Source organism: Poromitra crassiceps (genome assembly GCF_964638095.1).
Source record: "Poromitra crassiceps genome assembly, chromosome: 1".
Taxonomy (NCBI): domain Eukaryota; kingdom Metazoa; phylum Chordata; class Actinopteri; order Beryciformes; family Melamphaidae; genus Poromitra; species Poromitra crassiceps.
The window spans coordinates 97,772,626-97,795,068 of record NC_139623.1 but is presented as its reverse complement, the minus strand read 5'-3'; the positions used below and the strand labels follow the sequence as shown (position 1 = coordinate 97,795,068).

The 22,443-nt window shown below is 42.5% G+C and overlaps 1 protein-coding gene across 1 annotated transcript in view; it reads right to left on the bottom strand.

The window, feature by feature from the left end:
* The window catches only part of dlg4a (discs, large homolog 4a), a gene marked incomplete at both ends in the record, with an annotated part of 88,612 nt that overhangs the window by 8,166 nt on the left and 58,003 nt on the right, over positions 1-22,443 (bottom strand). The window contains 13 exons of the mRNA XM_083646474.1: positions 920-938; positions 1,041-1,083; positions 1,326-1,502; positions 2,621-2,735; positions 3,447-3,549; positions 3,648-3,804; positions 5,464-5,599; positions 8,134-8,278; positions 9,446-9,582; positions 9,709-9,878; positions 13,217-13,341; positions 13,479-13,529; positions 15,585-15,638. Of these exons, the coding sequence (XP_083502600.1) occupies positions 920-938; positions 1,041-1,083; positions 1,326-1,502; positions 2,621-2,735; positions 3,447-3,549; positions 3,648-3,804; positions 5,464-5,599; positions 8,134-8,278; positions 9,446-9,582; positions 9,709-9,878; positions 13,217-13,341; positions 13,479-13,529; positions 15,585-15,638 (1,432 nt within the window). The remainder of the gene's footprint in view (positions 1-919; positions 939-1,040; positions 1,084-1,325; positions 1,503-2,620; positions 2,736-3,446; positions 3,550-3,647; positions 3,805-5,463; positions 5,600-8,133; positions 8,279-9,445; positions 9,583-9,708; positions 9,879-13,216; positions 13,342-13,478; positions 13,530-15,584; positions 15,639-22,443) is intronic.

Below are 22,443 nucleotides of genomic sequence, written 5' to 3'. Positions count from 1 at the left end.
CTTCCAAAAGGACTAACCCAATGAGTGAGCTGGAGCACACGAAGTCACTTAAATAAATTTAATAAAGGTACAAAACTGACGTTTCGACGCGCACTGCGTCAGTTTTGTACCTTTATTAAATTTATTTAAGTGACTTCGTGTGCTCCAGCTCACTCATTGGGTTAGTCCTTTTGGAAGTGGCCCATTGACCTGTTTACATTGTTTTGTCCTGTTCTGAGAGCACCGACCTCCCTCTGTGGAGGGGTTGAAGCGCAGGAGATTCCTTCTACAGAGTTCAGTGCATGTTCCTATGACTGCTCTCAATCATCACCTCATCATTTCCCTATGTGGAAAAGTTGACGTTACCCATAAGCAGCTAATCATAATCCAGCTGTTGATTCCCCCCTCCCTGTTTTCTCTCCAATTGTACTTGGCCAATTCCTCCTGCTGTCCCGGTCGTCGTTCCACCCCCTCTGCTGATCTGGGGAGAGTTGTAGACTAGCACATGCTTCCTCTGATACATGTGTAGTCCCCAGCCGCTTCTTTTCACCTACGAGCGAGGAGTTTCACCTGCAGGATGTAGCACGTGGGAGGATCACGCTATTCCCCCAGTTCAACTCCCCCCGAACAGGCCGACTGACCAGAGGAGGCACTAGTGCAGCGACCAGGACACATACTCTTAATCCCGCTTCCCACCTGCAGACACAGCCAATTCTGCCTGCATAGACGTCTGACCAAGCCGGAGAGGTAACACGGGGGCTTGAACCTGCGACCCTCGTGTTGGTAGACAGGAAATCTACCACTGCACTACCTGGACGCCCGCTACTGTATGTGTCTTGTCCTTGCTGCAATATCATTGGGGCTACAGCTTGCTTAAATCAGCCAGAGGAGCAGCAGGGTTGTTAGCATTCTTGTACAGTTATGCTGCAGGCCAACTTACCTTGAGAGCCCAAGCTGTCCCGACTATGGTCCTGCAACACAGAAAAGCACAAAGGCTCAAACTAAGAGACACTTTGAGAGGAGTCACCTCATTAAAACAGTTCTGTCAAATAAATGCTTACCCTCTCTTTGGTGTTAACGCGAGACCACTCTTTCCTTTCAACCCTGGAGAGGTCAGGAGCACAAAGAAAAAGCATTGAAATTCAGAGAGAGAAAAGAGAAAAAAATGACTTGAGAAAGAACAACAATCAAGATGACTGTTCATCTGTAACTCCCAATTGTATGAACGTTTTTAATCGTACACCGAGAAGAAAGATTTAATCAAGGTGTGCAGTGAATGGTGAAACAAAACAAGAGACCAGTACACACACAGTCCTGGCTGTCACACACACAGAGGAGTGTCTGACCTGTGTTTGCTGGGGACGAAGCCGACCTCCTCAGCCTCATTCTGGGGGCTCACCCTGCGGGCCTGCCACCACTCCTCGTCCCCACAGTCCAACACATGGAGAACGTCCCCGAACCTGAAGCCCAGCGCCTGGCTGAGGAAGCCACAGTCTGCAGTCTTGTCATAGTCAAAAAGAGCCCTGCCACGATGGGAGAAGTCAGCAGTCTTCAACTCTTTCAAATTGTTATTCATCAAGATAGCCTGTAATCAGTAATCTGAGTACACTCAGGCTTTGCAGATGTGTGTCACAAATCTAACAGCCACATGGAGGTCCAGTCGAGAATTGGCTGAGTGCAAATAATGACAATATATTGTATAACAAAAAAGAGAGATACCTAAAAACAATAGTGGTAGGTCAATTCAGTAATGCTATAAGTGTCCTCTGGTTCTTACCTACTCCGAATCAGCTGTTAGCCGAAACAAACAGACGGTTTTTAACTTGACATTGTTAGCTAGCTAACTCGAACAGCAGGCCCATGTTCACATGCATTTTCTTGTTTGTGTCTAGTAAATATGCTAAATACAAAATCAATCAGATGTACTGTATCAGTAGGGAAATTATCAGACCGTCGTCAAGAGAGATTAAATGGCTAAAACAATAATTTGTTCATAGCCAGTTGTGGACCTCCAATATGTCTGCCAGAGGGTGCATTATGGAGCATTCCTTTTGTTCTGGGAACTGGGGATTTCTCACGTTTCAAAGGTCAGGAACAGCCCCTGTTTCCTGCCCTCGGAGTTCCTCCACTGATCTCCGTGAAGCCTCACCAGCCCCGACCTCAAAATCCAAGATGGCAGGTCCATGCTTCAACAATAGTTTTCCTGCTAAATGTATAAATGTACCCTTTTGCCTTGCCTGTTTTTAACTTGTCCATACATTTCTTTTTTTCTGTATGCTTATGCGAGTACTTTGAGAGCAAAAGCAACCAGAGTCAAATTCCTTGTATGTGTCCACTTGGCCAATAAAGCTGATTCTGATTCTTCTGAACTTCTATCTGTGGACATGATGGTACAGTGTTTGTATGTGCAGAAAACCGTGAAATGCGTTGTTTATCAACTGTTATTGCTAACAATGCCTAGCCTGGCTAGAGCTAACCCTGGCTGGTTTCCAAACTGTTTAAATGGAACGCAGATAACTCAGGTGTGACGTCACTCAACTGGGATATCCCTAGTTCCCAATATAAAATGAATGGCCCATTACATCACCTGAAAGCCCCCCTGCTGGACCCTCTGTGTAGTGTTACTGCTGTCGAGTCAGACCTGATGTAGAAGCCTCTCTTTGGGTTGCTCCTTAGCGTTGTGGTCCCAGAGCCCATGCTGCTGTTCATCAGCTGTTCCCTCAAGTCATGGATCTTAGCCTCGAAACGACTGTACTCTGAAACACAAGACACAAACACATATAGACCCATTATAGACATACACTCTTACTGTACATTCACACCAAGGCAAACTTGTGCTTATTATTCGCTCAAGTTGAAACATTTCAACTCCAGCGAACGGGCGATAAGGCATAAATCACGTGTGTTTTTTTGCCCTTCTGCGGCATGATGTGATGTCTCTCGCACCGTGGCTACACGCCGACCGGGGCAAAATCTCACTCCTGCCGTGTTTGCATTGACTTTGTAATCTTGTCACACGAATACGTGAAAATCTGGCCGGTGTGAACGTACAGTTACACTATATATATATATACATATATATGTATATATATATATACAGTATATATATATTTTTATATATATATATAAAGATTCTGTCCTATTTTTTTTTACTATTATAAGCAAATGCAGACGACTCCTAATTTCAAAACTAAGCCATAATCTGTTTAACATTAATGCCAGCAATCAATATGGGAGAGTAGGTTATTTTTTTTAATTATGGACATGTAATTTTGGAAGTAAACATTAATTCCTAGTCATGGACAACAGACATTCATGTTACTCGCCAACACAACACATGTTCACTACAGCAAGTGTTGTATCAGTACAGTAACACAAACACGGATGTGTTAACAATGTGTTAACACCCTTCATACGATTGTATAGTATGACAGAGACAGACAAGTATATTGCATTTCTGGCTTTACCATCTGGTCTGTACTGAGCAATGATGGTCACTGTCTGGCCGGCGTTCTTCAGTGCTGCAGCTGCCTGTTCGTGTGTGGCCATGCGCAGGTCCACGCCATTCACCTGACACACACAACATGGAGTTGAGGAATCTCTGTGTCACTACGGAGTGTGTGTCTATTTGTGTATCAAAACATTACGAAGGAAAATAGTGTCCTTACACTCAGGATCTGATCGCCCTTGTGCAGCTCTCCGCTGAGGTCAGCGGGGCCCCCGGCCAGAATGAAGGAGATGAAGATTCCCTCTCCATCCTCTCCTCCCACAATGTTGAAGCCCAGACCTGTGGACCCTCGGTGGATCAGCACTCTCCGAGGGTCCCTGGTAGAAACGGGACAGCAGAAAATACTACAGAATATCAATATTAATGCAGATTCAAATACCAACACTAACGCTGATACTAACACCAGGCTAATACTAATCATATTACAAGTACTGATACTCCTCGTTGTAGTTACCATGCTCCTCCTTCTACTATAGAGTGCCGCAGGAATGAGTCCTAAAACCCAGAAGTTAGTGAAATAAGGTCTGTTGTTAACAAAAGCTTATAAACCTTTGTGTTAATCAAGATAATCGCATTTACTCTTCAAAAATCATAAAAGTGGTGTTCATTTGTGAAGATGATCTTGCTGAACACAAAGATCTCAGTATCATAAACTTTTGTTAACCACAGACCTTATTTCAGGCATCTACCCAAAATTCCCATACAAAAATCCCAAGGACCAGACGAGGGAACACAGCGCAATGCTAACTTCTGAGTTAGCAAATATGTCATGCCTGCGGAACTCTATTACTACTACTAGTAGTGCTACTTCTGAAAAATAATAATGATAATTTAATATGCATGTGTAACATGACCTAAGGACACTTAGGCTGAAAAACAAAATGTTCTATGTCTTTTCCTAACCACTCGATGGAAAATGTCATGAGGTCAAGGAAAGACGTGAAGGAGAATTCATAAGGACTTATAGACAAGTGCAGGCACTTACAAGTTGTTATGGCTGATAGAGGCTGTGGATGTGTCATGTGACAAAATAGTTGATTCCCCAAAGATATTACTATCAGATAATCAAGGGCCCAACACTACTGCACTCACTCAATGAATGAGTGTCCCTTTGTGCCTGTTTGTTTTCATGAACGGCTGAATGGTGTATCGCTTTAAATGTTGCTGCCACAAGGATTTGTGGGATGGCATTAAGTCTTTCCTTTCATAAAGGATGGTCCAGTCTACCCTATGCTAAAGGAGATAAGAAAGGAAGCATTGAAGCACCTTTCCTTAGCATTTAGAGGTGCCCAAACTCTTTCCTATGAAGGGCAAAAGATTTCTCTGGATGGAGGGCCGTCGGCCAAAAACAAATATGTGAAATTACATTGCATTAAAATGTATTATATTTGAGAGAAAGTGGTACAGTCAAAATCTAAAATTAATTTTCAAAACACTACTCTTATCCGTTTAACAGTAATTCTATAATTTTATTAGAGTTAGATTTAGAGTTGATTGTAAACAAATAAAAAGAAAATAAATAAACATATTTAAGGGGAAAGACACCTGTGCATGCAACTCAAGGTGCGTAGCCCCCATAGAATAACTGGAGGTGAGAGGTCATGGGAGCCCTTTGAAAATGGCCATGCCAGTTTTTCCCTCGCCAAAATGTAGCCTAATTTTGGAGCATTATTTAACCCCCTCCCGACAAGCTAGGTTGACATGGTTGGTACCAAATACCAATTGCTTCCTGATGTCTTCTAGTATATCATGGTATCACTTTAATGACCTTGCCACAGCCTCTGAAAAACAGTCATATCGGCTGTAGATTTTTTTTTTTTTTTTTTTGCCAGAACGTAGCAGGCCCCGAATTGGTCAGCAATGATTTAGAGAATTCAACCAGCTCTCATGGCTTAGATACTTCCGGGGTCATTTCACTCAGGAACCTTCCTAAGCACAAAAGACAATTTGAGTGCAGCCATAGGGTCGGTGCTCACCTAGGCAGGTCTTCATCTCCCATCATGCCATGCAGCACGGGAGAAAAGCGGCTAGGTGAGGTGGGAGTGAGGGCTTGAGGGTAATCTGACCCCAGATAGCTGGGGTGGCTGAGGTCTGTGTCCATATGAGAATATGCTGCAAAAACATAGACACAAGCAAAAGAACTAGATAATACACCACGCATGTGCAAAGATCAGATCCAAAGGAGAAGTATCCTTGTTCAAAGTGATAATTTGTAATTGATTGTCTAAAAAATGTCTGCCATCATCTCAACTTGAGATGTCAGACTCTTTACTCTTCTAGAACGGGATGCTGTCAAACTTCATCACGGTTTAAGCAAATAATGTTCTACAAATAGGCCTAATGCATCTACTGAATAAAAATAGCCAATATGTCTATTTTTGTGAAAATGTATACTTAAAGACCGCCCAAAATCAGTTTTTCTTCATGTTCCTTCAGTTGGATGTTTGAGCTTCACTGTGCAGAATGATGTCTGTGCAGAGTTTGACACTAGAATACTTTTTTTCACAATCTTCTGCTGAAAGTGGAAAGTTTCTCTGAGCTCACTGAAAAGGCGATTTCCAACCAGCATGATTCGTAACATCACAAATACTGGAGCAAATCCCTGTCCAGTATTCAGCAGTTAAAGGTCCAGCACATTTTCACTCCCAACTCGTCATATGCTGCAGATCAATCAGGAACCCTTGTTGTCACTTTGTCACAAGTTGGGAATGAGAATGTGTTGAAAACCCGTGTTGTATAGGTGTGTTCACACCGAGATATTTATTTTTCGCTCTGTCGCTCAAGTCAACCCTTTGGAATCACTCTGTCGCTCTGTTTAAATCGCTCATCAACAGGCACACGAAATGACGGACATGTGGGGGATATAACGTTACGCAATGTCATGCTGTTTGTCCACTACGAGCCACCGTCATTGTTTACAAGCTAAGCCTATCAGCGTGCTCCTAATGCGAGCTGCATACCGGTAGTACAGACTTCACTTCATGTCAGCTGTCAGCCTGTCAATGCGGTTTGTTGCCACACAATAAACCAGCGGTTTGTTCCAAGCCAGAGTGATCCTTGACTCGCTCTCACACGGCAGCCAATCAGCATTGAACAGCGAGCGACTGATGCCAGCGTATTTTCGCTCGAGTTGGAATATTTCATCTTGAGCGACGAGCGTATTTTCTCCCTATCGCTCTGTCTCTGCCGCTCGGACGCCCAGCGATTATTCTCCCAGGCGAATATACGCTCAATCGCTCGTTTGCATTGACTTTGTATGTAAACTCGACGCCAGCGACAAACTTTAATAGGTCGGTGTGAACGCAGCTTATGTTGTGATTGGCTAGTTAGGTTCTAGATAACCCTGATTGGTTGCTTTGCATTTTTAAATGAGGGAGAAGGAGGGGAAGTCATATTAAGCATTTTAACAAGATAATTTAACCTTTTTTTGTGGGGGGAAAACCATCAGACACAAATTATTATTCAAAGTAGGGTATTTTATATACTTGAAACAAGATTTTAGGGGGTCTTTAATGATGAATTTCACACCTTTGCTTTACATTTCCACACTCCCACAAGCTGCTTGTTGAATTCAGAAAGATTTTAATGTATACTCTGATATATCTTAAATTTTTGGTGACAATTCTCAACACTGTTTGGCTGAAATATGTACTTGTACAATGTGTTTTGAAAGTTTTTAGCTCACCAAATGTGCACTGGGGCTGTATAGAATCAGTACTTGTTTATTTGTCTTGATACCTTGCCCCTAACAACAGTGCAAAAACAAGAGAGAGAGAGAGAGAGACTTTGACTTTTGATGTTCCTTTAATGAACAGTCAACTTATCCTAAAAACAGAGCGACCTAACAATGCCAAAAACTAAACAAACTCAAAGCCTCGCCACCAGTGTTGGGGGTAACTCATTACAAAAGTAACATATTATATGTAATATATTACTTTTAGCAGTAACTCAGTAATATAACTTATTACTTATAGGATTTCAGTAATATTATACCAGTTACTTTCTCAAGTAACTCAAGTTACAAATTGAGTTACATTTTATTAAATCAAAGCACATATTTAAAAAATATACAATAATTTCCTAATCAAACTTATTTGTTTGTATGCAAATAACCACTATAGATGACAATAACAAAGGAAAAGAATAACATTTAGAATTTTTTTTGTTTTTTTGTTTACACAAGGCGGTTGAAATTATTCTTCGGGATGGTTCCGGGGAAGCAATGTCATTCTGCTGCTGCTGTTGTTTTGGTAAAAGTAATGCAAAAGTAGCGTACTAAGTAACAAGTTACTCTACACAGACAGTAATATTGTAAAGTAACTTAATACTTTCAAATGAAAGTAACTAGTAATATGTAGTATATTACATTTTGAAAGTAACTTGCCCAACACTGCTCGCCACCCACACACACCCACACGCGCGCACACGCACAAACACACGCACACACACACACACACACACACACACACACACACGTCACACACACAACTGCAGGGATAAAAAAAACCACGCCACCAACAAACCCCACAGATGCAACGAAAGCAAGGTTAACAAAGCCACACTGGCTACTAACACTCAAATACAAAATGTCCAGCCCCTCCTGAGAGAGAGAGTGAGAGAGAGAGAGCGAGCAGAGGAGTACTTACTGCTGGTGAGGTCTGGTGGGTTGTAGGAGTTGGTCAGGTACAGGTTGTTGGGCTTGGCCACCCTGAGGTAGACCACCTCGGCTGTGTTCTTCAGAGCCCCCACCGCATCTTCATGCATCACATCCTCCAGGCACACACTGTTCACCTGATCAGGCACAGCGAGTAGAGCACCATTCAATCAGCATCCAGTCAAAGTAACCAGCTACAAACTACAGTACAGCTACACAAGACTCAGTGTGCAGGGGTGCTGCAATGACATCTGGATCAGTGTCAACAGCATCCCAGGTTGGAACTGAACCCAGGACCTTCTTGCTGTGAGGCAAGAGTCCGAGGCAAGAGCGCTACTACTACGCCACCATGCCCCCAACTAACAACTAACTAACAAACTTCTGTGGACATGTTGCTATGGCGTCTGTATGCGCAACATACCGTGTAATGTGTTGTTATCAACTGTTATTGCTAACAATGGCTAGCCTGGCTAGAGCTAACCCTGGCTGGTTTTCTGACTGTTTTACTGGAACGCGGTCAACTCGGGTGGAATGTAACTCAACTAGAAATGTCCTAGTTCCCAGTGCAACTGGAACGTGGCATATGGATTACGGCCCACCTGACTTGGGCTGCCTTTGTGTTTTCCCACTAGCATCCTCACCCCTGTGTGTGTGTGTGTGTGTGTGTGTGTGTGTGTGTGTGTGTGTGTGTGTGTGTGTGTGTGTGTGTGTGTGTGTGTGTGTGTGTGTGTGTGTGTGTGTGTGTGTGTGTGTGTGTGTGTGTGTGTGTCCATATCATTATATATTTATAAACCAGAAATACTGCATGTGACTTAATACACAGTGATGATAAATTTATTTTGGAACAGAGTTATAAGCGTAGGTGGCGCATGGTGTCACATCTCATTTTGAAGTAAAGCACTGGATCGGACACCATTTAGTAGAAATGCCAGCACCATTTTGATGTTGCTAGTATTGAACTTGCTTTTCACCTACTATGCTGCAGTCTCTCTGTCGTCCAACAGATGGCAGTAATACTGCTTGACACCCATTGTGGCACAGCTACAGTTAAACATTGTATCCCATCCCACACATCTATTACCATATTAATGAAAGTAATCTCAGGCCATAAATTACATTTATCTTGGCTTTAATACACCAATACTGCTGAAGTACACTAGTGTGTGTGTGAGTGTGAGTGTGTGTATGTGTGCATGTGCTAAGAGCTTACAGTAATATGTGGGAGACTGATGCCATCAATGAAGTATTTGCGAGTACATTCATGTCCTAGCATGCATGCTAGCTAGGACACACGAGTGACTGACCGCTAATATCTTATCCCCAATCTGCAGACGGCAATCTTTATGAGCAGCCCCGCCCTCGATGATCTTGGTGACATAGATACTGTTATCTCCTGGTATGTGCTGGTTTCCCACCCCTCCGGCAATGCTGAAACCTAAGCCTGAGAAAGGGAGAGAGCGAGAGTGAAGGAGGTTGGGTTAATGCAGAGCTAAGCCGGGTATAAAGCACTCACATGCCCACACAAAAGCACTGACACACACACTCGGAGTCAGATGCTCACAGCTACCTTTGGGCCCTTTGATGAGTTTGATCTCTGTGACTTTCTCCGCTGCTGGTTTCCTGCGGAGAACGTAGAGGCGGACAATAGCACCTGCCTCCTTGAGAGCCTCCACGGCTTGGCTGTGTGTCACCTCCCTCACGTCAACATCATTCACAAACAGGATGCAGTCGTTCACACTGAGAGAGGGAGAGAGAGAGAGAGATGTGGGGAGAGAGAGACATGGGGCGAGAGAGAGAGAGAGAGAGAGAGAGAGAGAGAGAGAGAGGGAAAACACAGCATCGGTTTGTTTTGGTGAAGGAATCTAGTGTGATACTCCACCAGAGAAGGTCAGGAGAAGGAATCCTGTGGGATACTCCACCAGAGAAGGTCAGGAGAAGGAATCTGGTGTGATACTCCACCAGAGAAGGAATCAGGTGTGATACGCCACCAGAGAAGGAATCTGGTGTGATACTGCACCAGAGAAGGAATCTGGTGTGATACTCCACCAGAGAAGGTCAGGAGAAGGAATCTGGTGTGATAGTCCACCAGAGAAGGTCAGGAGAAGGAATATGGTGTGATACTCCACCAGAGAAGGAATCTGGTGTGATACTCCACCAGAGAAGGAATCTGGTGTGATACTCCACCAGAGAAGGCCAGGAGAAGCAATCTGGTGTGATACTCCACGAGAGAAGGTCAGGAGAAGTCAACCTCCCATATTCACTGCATTGGGGATTCGGTGTCGCCACTTAGCCTTTCCCCTGCCCCCAACTCAATATCTGATTGTAAAATTAAAATAAAAGAGTTAAGAAAGCCTTGTGCTATAGATACATGGGGCTCTGGAGAGCTATGGAATAGGTTTATATGTGCTCTCAGTTGTTGGGAAAGATGATGAGTTGGTAAGTTGGTGAGTGAAAGTGCATTACTGTATAGAGTAGACCTTGATTTTTTCCCCCCCTTTATTTATACAGGGGGAGTCTCACTGAGAGCAATGCTCTCTTTTTCAGGAGCTCCCTGTTCACATTCACACATACATTCACGCCTGGAAGCTGACCAGTACAACCACAGTCTGATCTGCTGGCCACTGAGCAGCTCCACTGGAGCGGTTGGGGTTAAGGGCCTTGCTCAAGGGCACCTCAGTGGTGGTAATGAGGGAGGGGCAAGCGCTGCCTTTTCACTTTCCCCACCAAGATTTATCCTGCCGGTCCCGGGGATTGAACCGACGACCTTCCGGTCACAAGCTCGCTTCTCTAACCGTTGGGCCACCACTGCCCCAGAGAACAAATGGAATTTGACTTTTGCCTAAACACATTACTTGTCACAGTCCCATTTGTCAGCTGCTTAAAATTGTGGTTTTGGTCATGAAAATGATGTGTGTAAATATTTGTCCAACTGAAATAATCATTCAGGTCACAAGAGGTTTAACAATTGAGACAATTGAGCCGATATTCAGTAATATCGAATATTGCAATATTTGCCGCTATATGCAATATTTTTTCACAATATGGAGATTTGTTTTATTCAGTTTGGCACAGTCTGCCCTGCTGCCGAGTCTGCCCCTGATTTCACTGCTTACTGTGCATTGTACCTTGGCATTTCAGACGGGCTTCCGTCTGAAATCGTGTTTTTTATCTCTCATGTGTGCATACCTGCACACATGAGAGAAGCAGCAGCTGAAGAGGGCCATTATCCAAAACAAAAGATGTCGATAGCCAAATTAGCATGTCCATAGCGTGTGCTGGTGATGGGGGATGAGCAGTTGAGATATGGGAAAATAGCCTGAATTGATGAAGATCTGATGAAGAGCAGGGTGCTGCTCGAAACGTTACCTCAGTGCAATAAATGATGTAACTGAACTTTGGAGCCCTGCAGTGTGCAAGCTGTTTTTATTCCTGTTTCTTGAAACAGCCCGAAACCTAACCTTGTTGACTGATCAATGGAGATCATGGGCCCTATCGTTGCAAAAGCGGTAATTTAGGGTTTGCGCTGGTTTTGCACTGGTTTAACGCCGTGCACAATGCAAATTGGGGGTGTGCACAAGCGCATGAGCGCACCATAATCGCATAAGCGCAGTGCAGAGTAAAATTCCTTTTGGATATGTCATTACGCACAGCCTTGCCACGCCAGGACATCAAATTCTGCTCTCTCCATCTCTCTGTGTCCTCGGCACGAGTGAGTCCACTCTATTACACATGGAGAGAATTACAGCATATTGCATGCCTCACGCAAACACAGCGATTGCGAGATGGGAATCTGATTGGTTTGATTGATGTAACGCCCAGGCATTGCCTGGCCACACCTGTCAATAATTCTGGTGCTTAAGACCGCATTTCTGCTGGCATTTTGGGGATTTGGCACGGCTCTAATTTGCACCTGTGGCAGGTGCCGTGAAGATTTCCGCATCCCCGCCGAGAATTGCATCCCCACCATATTTCGGAGCTGTTTTAACTTAGAAAACAGGGAGGTCACGTCTAACCAGACAAGTATATCACTTTTAAACAGTTACATTTCTGTATAAATCATTACAATATGCTCCCGTGAGGTGTGGATGTGTTTAGCTGCTGCCAGGCGGGGGTGCAAAACTCGACATAACACCTGGACACTTGCGCAAGGTGGACTGCTATCGTTAAGGCACGCAAACAGGTGTGCAAGCGCAAATAGGGGATATCGCCTGTACCAAGATAGGGCCCCATGACTGTGAAATTGAAAAATTGAAAGTGAAATCATTGATATGCTCCACCCCTGTTCACTCCTATGTCAGGTGACAATACTATGATGAAAAAATACAGGCAACAATTATTTACTTAGCCTACTAAATTATTTTACTTTGATTTCATGACATGCTTTCCCCCCCCTCACTTTCCGGTGTGCCACCGGAAAACAAATCAAACAAAAAGCACCAATCCTACAATAGACACGGAAGTCTTTCATGATAACATTGCAGGACATTTTGAGAGAAACGGTAGACAAATACAGGAATTGTGGGAAAACTTGGCTTATATTTTTCTCCAACAGGCGCGCTGGCCTTGAATGAGAGACAGCTTTATCCATCTTCTCCAATGTCACTCTGGTAGCCAAAGGGCGGTGCTGTGGTACAGTACTTTGGGTTGGGAATGAAGCGGCCAACTTATCTTTGGGCTGTTTGTCTACTGGTTGGGTTTGTGACCTGAGTGAGTAATGGCAAAGACATTTAGCCCTATCTTAAGCCTGGTGCAAGCGTTGTCATTACTAGTTTCTAGCACTCAAAATCTCCCCTTTTGTCTTTTAAGTAGCACTGGGTCAGTACATCAAAAACGTGTTTCAGTGGCCCTGTGGTCATTAAAAGGGAAAAAAGGCAGATTTTCAGAAACTAGCAATGACAACGCTTGCCTTTGCCCTTGCACCGGGCATAAGATTGGGCCCATTGGATGTATGTGTGCAGACTGGGTTTGTGGTTAGTGTAGTTAGTGTGTGTGTGTGTGTGTGTGTGTGTGTGTGTGTGTGTGTGTGTGTGTGTGTGTGTGTGTGTGTGTGTGTGTGTGTGTGTGTGTGGTTTTACCTCAGCCGTCCATCTTGAGCTGCAGCTCCTCCAGGTATGATTTTGGTGATGAAGATGCTGGGGTCATCGCCCACGTGGGGATTGTCTGTTCCCCCTGCTATGCTGAAGCCAAGGCCTGAGTTACCCTAAATACAAACACATGCTATTATTCTAACAATACTTATTAGGTTTGACTGAATCACTATCACCAATAAATGGGAAAGGTAGAAGTAAAAGAAGTAAAGTATATCCTGTAAAGTCTAATGATCAGAATCAGACTCACTCTCTCCAGTGTGATCTCCTCATACTCGATTTCCCCCTCTGTTCCATTCACCTGTGAGAATAAAATGATTCTGTTAAGACTCATTTAGAGAGAAACCAATTTTAACTGATTTCTACTCATCCTTTATTTATACATGTCTCTAAACAGTCCTGAAAGCCTGTTTTGAGTAAATGCAACATTAAGAACTAGAAGGCCCTTGATGGAGGCAAACACTTATCCAAATTGCAAAGCTGCAGTCTCTGTAATGGTTTGTTTTCATTTGTCTTCTGAGTTTGATTTTCTGAGAAAAATAGCATGCAAATGTAACGCTGTTTACAATAGCATGCAAAAGTAACAGTGTTTAAAATAGCATGCAAATGTAACGCTGTTTAAAATAGCACGCAATAGTAACACTGTTTAAAATAGCACGCAAAAGTAATGCTGTTTAAAATAGCACGCAAAAGTTATGCTGTTTAAAATAGCATGCAAAAGTAACTGTTTAAAATAGCATGCAAAAGCAATGCTGTTTAAAATAGCACGCAAAAGTAACGCTGTTTAAAATAGCATCCAAAAGTAACAGTGTTTAAAATAGCACGCAAGAGTAACACTGTTTAAAATAGCACGCAAAAGTAATGCTGTTTAAAGTAGCACACAAAAGTAACACTGTTTAAAATAGCACGCAAGAGTAACACTGTTTAAAATAGCACGCAAGAGTAACACCGTTTAAAAAAGAACACAAGAGTAACGCTGTTTAAAATAGCATGCAAAAGAATGCTGTTTAAAATAGCACGCACAAGTTATGCTGTTTAAAATAGCATGCAAAAGTAACGCTGTTTAAAATAGCATGCAAAAGTAATGCTGTTTAAAATAGCATGCAAAAGTAACACTGTTTATCAGCCGACTTGGAAGTCCCAGATGTTGGACCTTCCCACCAGCTCCTGAACACAGCATCAGAGGGGGGGCGGGGGCTTTGTTTGTCTGTATTGTTCTAGATTGTTTTATTATCATAGATTGTTTTCTTATCATTTGTAGTGTACACATTTTTTTCATTGTCATGAAGCTGCACGGATACTATTAATAATATTTTCACATATCTCAAAAAGTAAGAGACAGATTTGGATGGAATTTTGTAGACAGCCCATGACCCATGGATTTCTTTAAAGCATAAAACATTTAAAAAAAAACTATTGTTACATTAAAAACATACATAACATATAAACATAAAAATAGACATAGAATATTTGTTGTTTTTGCCTATAGTAGCCTAGCCTATAATATAAAAGAAGGGAAAATAATCAAATAAATGTGCAAAAAGAAGTACTATTACTGCTACACATATATATATATATATATATATATATATATATATATATATATATATATATATATCCTTTGAATTAATTATAAATAACATAAAATATAAATAAATAGCAAACAAAGATAAACAATTTTGCTATAGAAGTCATTTTATGACTTGGAGAATGGAGAATAAGAAAATAAAATGCAGCTCTCCCTTGGACTGTGGATAGATATTTGGAGCAGGTCAGTGTGATACCTGGCTTATATTGGATAACAGCAACACTGTTCCTGTTGTCTAGTTCACCTTGTGGCTAAACAACTTAGCTACACATCAGCTACACCTCTGCAATTAAATAAGTCCCAAAGGAAGGGTTCAGTGTCTGGTGACCTAGAAAACACTGCTGCCATACTGCTGTAGTGGTGCAAAAATAGTGGTCTAGGATGATAGGCTTTTCTCTGAGAACATGAAGCTTCATTTGCTAATCCCTCACGACTCACAATATAATTTGATATACAGTAGGTATATTTATATAGGCATTTCACTGCTTTAATTTTAGAAACAGCTTCTTTAAACAAATTAAATCATTGCTGTTCTGTTAATGTACAGTATATCAGAAGGTGAGTACATAACATTAATTTGTCAAATCGTAAAAATAGTAATCACATTAATAATTCATATTAAAACCATAAGCATAGACACACCTGGATGCTTGTACAGGAATGGAATGACTGATAATACAGACTGAAGGCGGCACCTAAATTACAGTGGTCATGTGGTTGAGTCTAATATAATAACACAATAAAGACAAGATTAACCATAATCCTTACATATGGGGAGCCATCGAGTGTGTCGGTGTTCACCACTACTGGAGGAGAATTTCCCTGGAGGCAGAAAAGGCAGAAATGTTATTAAAGAAATAAGGGCAGAAACCCAAAGAGCAGGCAGCTCCTGGACGGATCCTCCATCAGTTCGTCCCTGAAGCTCTCCTCTCCAGCTGCAGCCAAGAACAATGTCCATTTTAGCTGTGAGCTGTGATAGCGCTGTTCTCACTCTGCTCTGGTTGACTCTGCTAAAGGATAGAGTGTGCCACCAGAGAGACACACACTACTTACTATGCATCAAGGTTGGAGCCATTATTGAACTGTGAATTGAGAATGCACAATAACTTACAATTCAATTTCTGGATTTGGAATTGGAATGTCACCCAGCTCCATGGGAAAACAATTGGAGTTGAATTGGAATGGCAGGAAACAGAACTGAATTCCGTGAAATTCCTAGCCTGATATCCGGTTACTTGCTGCTCAGTTTTTGCTATTCTTCTTTTAGCATTCCACATTTTGACTAGAAACATATTCATGACTTGCACTTGTTTGTTTTCATTGTGGCGGCCATCATGATGCCCGAACGCAGCACACAGTACCTGTTTTTATGATGTAAGTCTATGGGAGGACTGTTCAAAACCATGCCCTCTTTGAACTGCTCTTTATTTTAAGCTAGACACTCTTTTCAAACTTTAAACAGGTCACCACTTTTAGTACTTCATTACTTATTCAGCTATTTGCTACCATGAAGCTAGAGCAGTGATGTCATAATTCACTCTAGCTGAATGTACAGGCTGCACTTTTTACTAAATTGACACATTTTTAAACTGTGACAGTTCACACGTCTTTAACCCTACATACATGTATTACACATCAAACCTTTAAGCTACCTGTGCTCTCACTCACAATGAGTGTGTTCACATGCACACTAATAAATTGATCATTATGGGATTTCTCGAGTTACCTGATAATTCAAGTGGTCAGTGTAAACAGCATAAACCCATATCCTTTATCAGATAAAGGCTTATATCGGATTATGAGAAAATCCCATAAACACATGCACCTAGCTTCCTGCTGAATCACCAGTTTTATTCAGTGCATGGTCCAATCTCAATGTCCACTCACAGACTTTGAGGTGAGTTCCCGCTACTTACTAAAGTGCATGTGAATGCGGAAATCAGATTATTGCCAGTTACTTGATTATTTTCAGTTATCTGACTATTGTGTGCATGTAAACGCACTCAATGTCAAAATATAAGCAATGCGATGTCTAGTTTTTGAGATATTTACGTTTTCCACTAGTGTTCCAATCCATTTCCAATTGCGTAGCAAATACAGGGCATCAAGATGGCTGCCACAACAAAAATCTTCACAAGACGCAAGTCATGAATAGGTGCATCTGCGATGTTTTGCCTAAAGTGTAAAAGCAGAGAAAGCATAGAACCATGAACATCTCATCTTTATTCAGTGAGTCATTTTTTTTTTATATATATATATTTTATTTTCCGTTTTTCAGAACAACATATGAACAAGACAAACAGGCTCAGACACAGAACGGAAAAAACAAAAACAAACAAACAACACAAAAATAAAAATACACATTTTCAACATTCAGTGCTACCAGTCGTGTAAGGTGCTTATATTTTTACGAGAGGTACATTATTGTGCTCATCCGTCTCCCGCAACCTCAACAAGGTAGGCTAGAAACGGGCCCCAAATGGCAAAGAACTTCTGAGTCGGTCCTCAGGAACCTAATCCTCTCCATCCGTATAACAGAGGTAATTTCCGTCAGCCACAATTGAAAAGAAGGCGAAGTAGAAGACTTCCATTCTTTCAAGATTAGTTTTTTGGCAACAATTGTCCCTTGCGTCAGAGATTGCTGCACAGTTGTGGGGAAGTCCAGAGAGAGTTCCGAGCAGCCGAAGATGGCAAGTTCTGCTTCGGGCTGAAGGGTTATTTTATAAGCCTTCGAGTACCAGTCAAATATCTTAGCCCAGAATCCGGACAGTGAAGCGCAGAACCAAAAAGCCTGTGACAATGTGCCCTCCGACCCCTGACACCTATCACATAGCGATGAGACAGAGGGATATATCTTATGTAGCCTATGCTTGGAGTAATGGAGACGGTGAGTGACTTTAAACTGGATCAGCTGATGTCTGCTATTAACTGAGCAGAGTTGTACAACCGACAGACTCCTTTCCCATATAATGTCAGATAATTCAGTATTCAGTGAGTCATTAATTAAGAACAAGGTGATTCCGTAAACGACAAGACAACAAGTCAATGACAGGACAGGCTTATTGCCACTGATGTGGTTTAGGTTTACCTGTCCTGTCTCTCTCTCACACACACACACACACACACACACACACACACACACACACACACACACACACACACACAGGCATTCAATGTACAGTGTCACCTCCAGCATAATTAATCCTCTCCTATTTTCTGAACCCCGACTTCTTTTCCAACTTATCTCATCAGATTGTGATATGCATCAAGGCATCTGAGGCCTAAAGATGCAAATCTCCATCATTGAGAATGCTCCATCTGCAGCATCTCTGACTCCCTATCTAACTCCGGTGTTTATTTCTGTCATTGTTTCATCTCACCCTGATTAGCATGGGAGAGACACCGTGCATCTAAAGTACTCAGAGAACAGCAAACAGCAGCAGAACCAGCCTGGTGACCTTCACAGCACTGACAGCTCCAACACATTATGCACACACACATGCACAGTACACACACATGCACACGCACACGCACACACACACACACACACACACACACACACACACACACACACACACGCGCGCACACTACCCTTCAAATCTGATTAACATTTCTGAGGGTTTAAGAAATCCTTCGCTAATTATCTTTACATGTACGTGATGGCATTGGGGCAAGGTATCCCCGCCCCACGCTCTGAGATTTAGCTGTCCAGTTTGATTATGGAAGTCAACTGAGAGCTTGAGCAACGCAAATCCACTGTGTGTGAGATGATGTGAATGATGTGTGTGGATGTGTGTGGATGTGTGTGAGATGATGTGAGTCATGATTTATATTTCCTTTGAAAACTCAGTGATTGAGCTCAGCACATATCCAATACTGTGCTTGAATTTTCTGACGGAGACTGCACCTTGCACCCTAAAATCCCATTCACTCTCATTCTAATGTATTGAAGACCCAGGTGCCAGCTTTGTTAGCAAGAAAGACATAAGTAACATAATTTTGAAAGGATATTCTATGACCCTAAGATGACAAAGTATAATCAACTAGGGATGCACAATATTGGATTTCTTTTTGCCTATATCTGATATGTTGATATTCTCCCTGGGACGCCAGGTGTTGCCGACGAGCCCTCTAGAGGTGTAGTGGTTTTGTCGTCGAAACGCCGGTGAAGGGGGGTTACCACCTGATGACTCCAATGACTCTTTTAACCCTCGCCCCTCTGTGTCAAATTCCATCATTAGCCACTTCAGTGTTGCAGATACCATCAAAAGACTCTCTAGTAAGTGCTTGCACAAGGGATATTTACATCTTATTATCCTGTGTTTTTTTAATCTGATGTTCTGGATTTGTCCAGTGACTGCTGAGAAAGTTCAGCTGACGACAGGGGAAAGTCCTTGCGGCGGCATGGAGAGACAGCTGACAGGAGGGAACAGACCCCACCGGGACAGGCATGGGTTAGCTTCCCATGGCTGTAGTTTCCCAGGCTTTTCAGCACGTTGGAAACACCCGCTTTAGCTACGAAAAGTAAATATAAGAGAATACCCCCAGAGTCTGCGAGAGTGGGGGCGGAAGAGGACTCATCGGCTGATATCGCGGTAATAGACTTTGGACCGGAAACGACTATAAGCAACACGAGCACAGTGCAAGAGAGCACCACAGGAATCGCAGCGGCGGGCCACAAGCTTCGGTGTTTGAGGGAGAATGGTGTCATGGAGGAGTCTGACTCGGGCACGGAGGCTGTTGCCCACAGGCTTCCGTGTTGGAGGGAGGAGGGACAGAGGCCTCGCGTTGACTACACCCTTCTGACTGTCATACATCTGCGAAGGCAAGGTCAAATCAGTCGAGTGAAGCACAGCAACGGGATGTAAACCAAAGTTTGCAGTGCATCAATACCACTGTCATGGAGGAATTGGAGTTGGCACGGAAGCTGTTGCCCGGTGCTGCTGATAAACTGTGGGAGACGACACAGAGGGGAGGGTTGAAAGCAGAGGAGGGCACACCTGGGATGCCAGGTGTTGCCGACGAGCCCTCTAGAGGTGTAGTGGTTTTGTCGTCGAAACGCCGGTGAAGGGGGGGTTACCACCTGATGACTCCAATGACTCTTTTAACCCTCGCCCCTCTGTGTCAAATTCCATCATTAGCCACTTCAGTGTTGCAGATACCATCAAAAGACACTCTAGTAAGTGCTTGCACAAGGGATATTTACATCTTATTATCCTGTGTTTTTTGAATCTCCAACTCTTTTGGTCAATTGCCAATATATGTGCGCATTCTCTCCTCTCTCCTCTCATAGTCCACTTCCCTGGCTGATTCCAACTCCACTCAGTTGCGCTCCTCCACTTAGGTGTCTTCCATCAGTAGCTAAAGAATGGAGCTCTCCATGGTGCTGAACCTGTGTTCACTCAGTTTGGCCACCAATTAGACATTTAGTCCCATTTAGACCGATTTAGTCAGCCCTAATTACGTAATTCAAATTTGGCAAGTTGGCATGCAGCCTCTCCTCTCTCTCCCCAGAGGGGTTTCATAGTCCTCTTCAGTGGTTCAGTCCGTTAGGTCAGTGGTTCTCAAATGGGGGTCGGCGGGCCCCCAGGGGTCCGTGGCACTTTGCCAGGGGGTCCGCGAAAAGTTTTCAAGTAAAGATTTTTTTTTTTTTTTTTTTTTTATAATTAAAAAGAAAATGCTACATGTTACTTATTCCTTCTCAAACTACTTCCTACATGGTGCTAGTCTATCAAAATATCTTGGCTGTCATTTATTGTGTTGCATAGTGGTTTTCTGGACTGTTGACAAATTGTGATATTGTAAGTCGCTTTGGACAAAACAAAAGCGTCTGCTAAATGACGTAATGTAAATGTAATGTAATAAAAAAAATATATATATATATTTGTTTTGCAAAATCTTCATAGTTCAACGAAAATAGTTTATGCTTTAAATCTAAAATGGTTCATGGATTACATTCTAATAACAAACCTATCAAATTAAAAGTCAAGCACGTTACCGTGGAAACAATTAAGCTTAGCCCAAAATCACAAATCAGAATGAGGGGGTCCGCGGTATATTTTCTATCTTGTAAAGGGTCCTTGGCTGAAAAACATTTGAGAACCTCTGCGTTAGGTCACCCGCAGGGCGCAGGGGTGCTCTTTACACATCCTGAAAGACAGCGCGATCACACGTAAAATGGCATAGCTGTGGCCGAACACAATTTCTGCTCTCTCTCTCTCTCACACTCACACACACACACACACACACACACACACACACACACACACACACTTTCCCTTTTTATTATTATAGGATCTCAACTCCTCACATATCACAATCATTCTCCCATCACTCTCCCAGCTCACTTTCCCATAATTGTTCAAGTGTACTGGAAACTCAAATATCAACCACTATATAGTGAAAACACCGGTCCAAAAACGCACACAAATCCAGCTTTCTGTGTTGCCTGCACACAGTTGTATTATAGCAGTACTGAGCAGAGCTTTAGCCTTTTTAGCTGCATCTAACAGGCCGTGCTTCTGAACATTACGTCAAAAGCATCCTTATCTAGAGACAGAAATAACGGGGGTGTAGCTGGCCCAAATCCAAGCCCATGCAGCGCAGGCAGCTTCCCTGCAGGGATTCTGACAGAGAGAGCAGTCTCCCGCTCTCTCCCTCTGCTGTGTCAAGTCGTTGGATGTTGGGGTTGAGAGGATTTACAATGTTTGGCCGTTCCCCACTTATATTTTAGCACCAACTATTCAGCTTACGCATCTTCTGCCATGGCTCTACAGGCAGCACCACATCCATCCACCTCCTGATGGATTTACACACAGCGAGCCAACCGCCAGAATATATACATACCTAAAACAGCTAAGACAGATGCATTTGGGGTTTTTCTATTTCATCATTTCCTGAATAAAATTATATATATATTATAATAACATTATTGTATTTTAATAACATCCCTGATGGCCCATTACGTCACACATGTAGATTTAGAAAGGTTCTAAATGTTAGTTCTGATGTAAAATATGCAGTACAGTGCATAGGCCTACTAGAACATGTGTGACATAATGGGCCATCAGGGATGTTATTAAAATACAATTATGTTATTATAATATATATAATTTTATTCAGGAAATGATGAAATAGAAAAACCCAAAATGCATCATGTCAATTAATCCATTAATTAAATAAATTAATGTTAATTTGGTTAATATTTTCCCCAATGTGTGTATTCATGAACAAATACATCATGTTCAGTCACGTGCCTCCGCCCATCCAACTAGCATTAGTCCGCGTTCAGGCGTTCACTCAAAGCGAAGCTGTCGGCATGGAGGATGACACAAGCGAAAACACAAACAGTACAGTATAGAGTCTAGAGGGCAGTGTTAAAAAAAGTGTATAAAATAAATAATTGCTCATTAATCGTAATCGAGGTAAAAGTTAGAAATAACAGTGATATTGATTTGAAGTTATATCGCCCAGCCTTGAATATACAGTAAATATGTTTCATGGTACATCCCAATAATCTGATCACTGATAATCCATTTTCTGCATGCTCACACCTCAGCCCTCTAACTCCTTTCAGTCTTACAGACTTTCTGAGCTGAAGGAGGTCAAATATATTGGCAATAATATT